We start from the raw sequence: 7,508 nt of genomic DNA on the forward strand, positions 1-7,508 counted from the left end.
GCCGCAACGGTATCCGCTTTGGAGCGAGCTCTGACCTCGCTGCAATTGTGTCCACCAGGCAAATACTCCGACCCGGTGGACAAACCTCCCCATCTATCGTAAACAGGGGCGTCTCTCCTGGAAGTTGAGGGACCACAGATCAATATATATTTTTTTAATTACATTATCAAAGCAGACTGCTGCTTCGATCTGAATGTTTTCATGTCAGGCAATAAATGTGTTTAATACGGTATATCAGGGCTTAAAGTCCACTACAACACGCAAGCTAAACCCCACAACGTAATAGACTTCATAGTGCCTCTCTGTGTGCTGTCAGTGTCTCTGCTGTCACCTCCTGTGACCCCACAACTGGAACAATCTACCGGAGACTCGCAGCTGCCACCAGTCTAAGTTCATTCAAAACTAAAGCGGTCTCACATTTTAATCTCGTCTGTAACGGTTCTGAACCAAGCACCCTGAGAGATGCGTAGGGACAGACAGGTTAACTCAATCCCATATATCAAGCAGGGGAAACTTCTTACTTGCTGAAGTGTTTATTTGGGGCAACAACATACAAATAAAAAAGGGGGGAAAGTACTGAGGGAACACTGGGACATGAGAGCAATGAAGGGGAGGGGGAGCTATGAGGGAAGTGGGCTAAATGCAGGATATAGAGATAGGTGAAAATCATTCACTTTACCAGGATAGGAGAGATGACTGCTCAAGGTGGCTGATGGTGCTAAAGACAGCATGCTGGTCTAAGCTGGAAATTAACTGGGACCATACCACCTGGTAAGGGGAGGGGGAGCAGTCCATTCTGGTAAAAGGCAGGGGGTTGCCAAGGCAACTGGCTGAAGCCAAGAAACCCAAAGGGATCGCAACATTGTTGCAACAGCTAGGCTGAGGAGTGCTGGCAGCCTGAAGACAGAGGAAAAACACAATCCTGTTCCATGACAGTAACTGTTACATACGCCTATAACATATCTTTAACTGTGCATGAGATGTCTTGTATATTATGTATAACCCTATTCACTTAATGTAACTATGTATTTGTCATCATAACTCTATGCCCAGGACATACCTGAAAACGAGAGGTAACTCAATGCATTACTTCCTGGTAAAACATTTTATAAATAAATAAATGTCATTTCAAGATGCAGACTTTTTAAAACTTGCAAGCCCCCAGTCGAACCCTTCCCGTTTTACAAACTTCAAATCTTTTTTGCAGTTTTCTGCGAACGTACGGTTTCTCTGACATTCAAAACAATAGTATTGCTGTAGCTTTCGAAAAAAAGACGGTGCAAAACAGCGCTAAAAATAATATAAATGATAACAATACTTGAAATAAATATTGCAGGCAGCCTGGCAAATACTGACTGTACAGTCAGAAAATGAACCACAGAGAAAAGAAAGAATTGCTGGCGCCAAATCAGTCCTTTAAATAATAACCAAACCGTCTCTTGAAAAGTCCCAAAAGTGTCCTTGAACAAACAGGCAGTGAAGGGGTCAACGAACGGCTCAAACCAAATAATAGAGCAATATGTAAAAAAGAGAAGAAAACAAACAGATAATAGTGCAGTACGCCAAAAAAATTGACATTAAAACATTAAAAACTCACACATGACAAACATAACACACAATGACAGACAGACACTAGCAAGACTATAATCCTAACAAAAAGCTATTAACATAGAAATACTGGGTTCCGGAGGATACAGCACTTAAGTCCAGAGGGGTAAAATTGAAACCCTACTTACAGGACAGTAGATGGTAAAAGCAGTAAAGCTGAAGATCGCTCAGGTGCTCCTCTCTGATGATAACTGGAGCTTCTTTAGGGAATGCCTCATGTGGGGGATGGATGTTGGGTCGCACGAAAACCGGAACTTCCTGGTAGATGTGACGTCACACGCTGCGGTGTTCCTGAAATCGCTGCTCCTGATTTCAGGAACACCGCAGCGTGTGACGTCACATCCACCCGGAAGTTCCGGTTTTCGTGCGACCCAACATCCATCCCCCACATGAGGCATTCCCTAAAGAAGCTCCAGTTATCAGAGAGGAGCACCTGAGCGATCTTCAGCTTTACTGCTTTTACCATCTACTGTCCTGTAAGTAGGGTTTCAATTTTACCCCTCTGGACTTAAGTGCTGTATCCTCCGGAACCCAGTATTTCTATGTTAATAGCTTTTTGTTAGGATTATAGTCTTGCTAGTGTCTGTCTGTCATTGTGTGTTATGTTTGTCATGTGTGAGTTTTTAATGTTTTAATGTCAATTTTTTTGGCGTACTGCACTATTATCTGTTTGTTTTCTTCTCTTTTTTACATATTGCACTATTATTTGGTTTGAGCCGTTCGTTGACCCCTTCACTGCCTGTTTGTTCAAGGACACTTTTGGGACTTTTCAAGAGACGGTTTGGTTATTATTTAAAGGACTGATTTGGCACCAGCAATTCTTTCTTTTCATTGCTGTAGCTTTGTGCAGCTGATCAGCAGTAGCAGATGCAAAGGAAAACACGAATGGGTAGTAGTAAAACCCAGTGAGTTTTCTTCCCAGACGTTTGAAATCCTGATTTGATATCTTGAACTTTTGGCTGTGCCTGTAACAGGGATCACATGGGAACCGCCGGACGGGGCGTTTGAAAAGAATGGCATTTTAATATAAAGTTTTCATTTAAAGGTGCGGTTAGGCCGATGGTTTTACTTTTCTCCTGCGTATGAAGCAGGGGGGTTCTCCGAGTTTTCGGCATAGAAACAGCAGCCCTGCTTCTATCTGCAAATATGCTCTGTGTTGCAAAGTATAGCAGGTTAGTGCCACTTTAAGCACTGAAAGTCAACTACTGACTAATAAGAAATTAAAGATGCAGCTATCAGAGAAGAAGCCCACTTAATAGGTGTGACGGACTTGCTCTCAATGCTTTCACAAAAACAAATGACACACATTTTTCCAGTGCTGACTGAAGGGCATTTTTTTTGTAACCCTAATGAGAAACTTCCAAGCACACCAACACTACTGTACCAACGCCTCACTTCACATTTCCGCTGCCTTTGTGGCATTAGCATATGCACTCTTTAGGATTCTCCAGCTGAATATTACGCCGTCTCAAATTGAGTCAGAAACAGGCAAAACTGCACTCTCTGTAGCACTGAATGAAGAAGTCCCCAGTGAGGCGCATGTGCTGGAGTAACTTCAAAGTAGAAGCACTCAACCATGCTGTGAAGTTGACTATTTTTACCATGTGCCTTTAAGATGTGTTGAACGACTTCCCAAATGTACTCTGGAACGCCTCTCGCCGAGATGCAAGATGGTGAATACTGCACATTCTGTTTGTGTGAAGGGCTCATACAGAAAAAATGCAGCATTGCAAATCCAAAATGACACTGCTCACAGCCGAGTTTACAGCACTTGGGATACTGGCTATTTTTTAGCTGCACCACAACATATTGGACACATATATGGTATAAAAAATGTCTCCAAGTTAAGTGATGAAAAACATATGTATCTATTTATATTAATGAATGCGTGTATGTAAATACGTGTATATGGCTATTTTGAATCAACACATTTGCTGGAACTCACTTTAGTGGAAAAATGAAAATAGCCCCATTTGTTTGAGTACAGGCACTTCTTTTTTCCTTTAAAAAAATTTTTTTTTAATTATTTAAATCCAGAGTACCGTAAATAATTCAGCTTGAAATAAAGTGGAAAAAAATATTTGTCTACTCACATTCAGTACTTTTTGTTTTTATCATTCCTCAAAATGATGATAGAGATATATATATATAGAAATAGGTATACACACATATATATACATATATATATACACATATATATATATATATATATATATATATATATATATATATATATATATATATATATATATACACATATATACACATATATACACACACACACACACACACACACACACACACACACACACACACACACACACACACACACACACACACACACACACACACACACACACACACACACACCAAATCCTTTAGAAACATGTTTAAATAAGTCGCAGATTTGGGTAGTCTGTCGTGAGGTTTGGAACAAAAAGATCTAGTTCTTAAAACATGTTTAAGCAAAATCCCCTTGGTGGGTAATTTTAACCGTGCAATAACATTTCATTTAAAAGCAATCCCTTCCTGTAGGCCTCTCCGGCATGATGCCTCATATGTGATCCCTTGGGCTCTCTCGCGAGCTATCCTAAAATTCATATCCGCTTCCCACGTGTGATGCCACATTGACTGCAAATGATGTGGGGGTTTCCTCCTGCCCACCACAAACAGGGTGGCGTATTTCTAAACAAAACGTACCTGATCTGTGCTCATCAATGCAAATAACTTACTTCTCCTGTACATTCTGAATCTGCTGGTCACTCTCTCGTAAATCCTGTTTTTGGCATCTTTGTGCTTGCTTTTCCTCCAGCCCCGAGACCCCCTCCAAACCCAAACCCGAGGGTCCCAGTGATGTGCAGAAAATTCAATACTACCAAGAATGACAGCAGAATAGGAGCATTTAACCCAATCAAGCCTGTCCTGTTGTCTTTTTACCACAAACTTTGCTTGGTGTCAGGCTTAAAAGCTACCAAACGTCTCGGCTTTTTGAAAAGAATAAACGAGTCAGGAATAACGGCGGCGTAAAAGTCTTCTTACAAATCACCCAAACTATGCTCAGATTACCTTTTTTTTAGAGCCGCTCCCTATACTACATTAAATATATTATTGGATTGTGTAAACCAGTTCTGTTTAGAGTCTAAAATGTAGCAGCAGCCTAAGCAAAAATGTCACAGTACATTTTGTAAATCAAAAGGGTCTCCTCCACAGAGCCATTGTCAAGATTTTTTAAATTGGATCTTATTTTACTCTACCACCTTCACTGTAACGCTGTGTAATGTACCCACTACTGTTTTAGTGAAAAGTTTATTCTCCACTTAGATTGTAAGCTCTTCAAAGCAGGGTCTCCCGTTGCTTTATGTTTCATTTACCTGTTGCACTAATCCCCGTCGTTTGTACTTTATTTACCTAGTATTGTAAATCATGTAACGCCCTTTGTAAACTGTGGGACTATATAAATAAAATTATACATAACGTACACATTACAGCCGCTTCTCGCTTATCCGACATAATGCGTCCTGCAAACCGCCGTCGGTTAACGGACAAGCTAATTGTGGATCCATATTAATCCGCGGCGGTGAGCGTCGTTTAATCGGTTCCGACATCGGATAATGTGTCCAGCGGACTACATTATGCGGCTCACTTAACTTTATGTACTCTTTGTTATACAATGTTATTGTCCTCCCTCCCACGTTATACTGCGCAATGGAATATGTTGATGCCATACAAATAAGATAATCGTTATTTTATTTTTTTTCAATCACATATAGTGAGTGACATGACCATCTCTATAGCTAGACCCTTTCATGGCTGGGTTTTGCTCATCAGTGCTGCCCACACACCTCTCCCCAACACTATTATAGGTTAACCACTTGAGTGATGGCGCTCAGCAGCCCAAAAAAAACATTAACCCTGTAAAATGTGACAGGGATAAGCCCCACCCCTTGAATTCCTTCACACTGTTGCTTGTTGTGATCTCATGATCAGCAGACAGGGCCGGGGGTAGGAAATATCAACTCACACACCCCCCTATGGGGCCAATCCAAATGCCAGTCCCCCACACACACTTCAGAGGGGCAGAATCAGCCCCTAATCATGTTCATGGGCTGGGGACACTGCAAACCACCCGGTGATCCTTCACTATATACCCCCTGCAGGGGGCAGGCCTGGAAGGGGAGTGAGGGTGTCGAAGGGGAGTGAGGGTGTCGGGGGGGGGGGGGGGGTGAGGGTGTCGGGGGGGGGGGGGGGTGAGGGTGTCGGGGGGGGGGGGGGGGGTGAGGGTGTCGGGGGGGGGGGGGGGGTGAGGGTGTCGGGGGGGGGGGGGGGTGAGGGTGTCGGGGGGGGGGGGGGGTGAGGGTGTCGGGGGGGGGGGGGGTGAGGGTGTCGGGGGGGGGGGGGGTGAGGGTGTCGGGGGGGGGTGAGGGTGTCGGGGGGGGGGGTGAGGGTGTCGGGGGGGGGTGAGGGTGTCGGGGGGGGGGGGGGTGAGGGTGTCGGGGGGGGGGTGAGGGTGTCGGGGGGGGGTGAGGGTGTCGGGGGGGGGGAGTGAGGGTGTCGGGGGGGGGGGTGAGGGTGTCGGGGGGGGGGTGAGGGTGTCGGGGGGGGGAGTGAGGGTGGCGCAGGGGGGGCGGGGTGGAGTGAGGGTGGGGCAGGGGTAATGGGGGGGGGTGGAGGAGTGAGGGTAGACAGCATGACACACCTTTAAAGTTGGGTACTCCTGAACCTTCAGAGCCATTGAGAGCTGAGCAGCTGATTCCTGGACCGCCATCTTGGACTGGGAGGGGGGTGGTGGGGTGGGGAGGAGGGTTTGACAACACTAGCTGGAAGCTACATGCCCACACTCCTGTGCATCATGGGTAATAATGGGCCCTCCCAAAAAACAAAGCGAGTGATGTGAGGGGAGAAGAAATAAGCTGCAGCAGAAATAGGGTGTAAAGGTGGGGGGCGCTGCAGAGAGACACAGCGCTCAATGCATCGCATCGGCTGCACAACAATGAGTGCACTGTCTGCTGAGACCGCCTCCAAGTGCTAACCACGCCTCCTCTGCGCGGACAGGCGTTACTGTCAGCCAATCATAACGCAGCATCGTGATCAGGACTGGCAAGCCATGTCCGTGTGGGCCAATCACGCGAGCCCCCCCCTCCCTTGCCCCTCCCTTATCAGCCCGCGTTGGCCAATCCGGTGCGCGGCAGATTTGACAGTGGCTTCTGAATAGGGAAGTCGGTGACGTAACAATGGAGTGGGAGGGGGGGCAAAGACGAAAGACAGTTCTCCCCGGACGGGGCAGCCTATCCGCTTTGAGCGTATCTGTGTAGAGGAATTTCTGGCAGCCAATGCGAGGTTCTGTTGACGTTGTCTCAGCCCACAACGTTCTGATGCACTGGGGTTGGGGGCGTGTGTTGTGAGAGGGTTGACAGATACATTAACCAATAGTGTTAGTTTAATTTGTTTAACCAGACCATCAAAACCAATCAGAGGTCCTATGCAGTTATGAGAGGCATTTGCTTGGACAGATAGCACAGGAAGGCAGGCGAGGGTCCTTGCATACATCCACACAGAACCTAGATCAGATAGTGACAGGAACAGGTTTATTAGACAAATCCTGTTTTTTGGTGGCTTTTTTTTAAAAGCAATTTCTGAAATGTTTATTTATATATGTAGCACTGCTTCCCCTCCCCCCCCCCCCTCTGGGAGATTTTGCCTAGGCTACAGGTCCGTGTGGTGCTGGTTACCTGTGATGGTCCAGGAGAGATGAGCTTCCGTGATGTTGTGGGGAACAGGACAGGCTTTTGGGAGTCCTCAGGTTCTTTTCATGTGGTGACAGCGCCTCCAGTCATAGCAGGCTACAGAAGAGCTGCAGGCAGTCCCTACCCTGACAGTTCTTTCTCCTATACTTCTGTCCA

The 7,508-nt window shown here is 45.8% G+C and overlaps 1 protein-coding gene across 1 annotated transcript in view; it reads right to left on the reverse strand.

Annotated features, from left to right (window-relative positions):
- The window catches only part of MAEA (macrophage erythroblast attacher, E3 ubiquitin ligase), a 99,271-nt gene extending 92,646 nt beyond the window's left edge, over positions 1-6,625 (reverse strand). The window contains exon 1 of the mRNA XM_075571261.1: positions 6,305-6,625. Coding sequence (XP_075427376.1) covers positions 6,305-6,373 — 69 coding nt within the window. The 5' untranslated portion in view covers positions 6,374-6,625. The remainder of the gene's footprint in view (positions 1-6,304) is intronic.
- Between the last annotated feature and the right edge of the window lie 883 nt (positions 6,626-7,508).

This window comes from Ascaphus truei, chromosome 1, assembly GCF_040206685.1.
Source record: "Ascaphus truei isolate aAscTru1 chromosome 1, aAscTru1.hap1, whole genome shotgun sequence".
Lineage (NCBI taxonomy): Eukaryota > Metazoa > Chordata > Amphibia > Anura > Ascaphidae > Ascaphus > Ascaphus truei.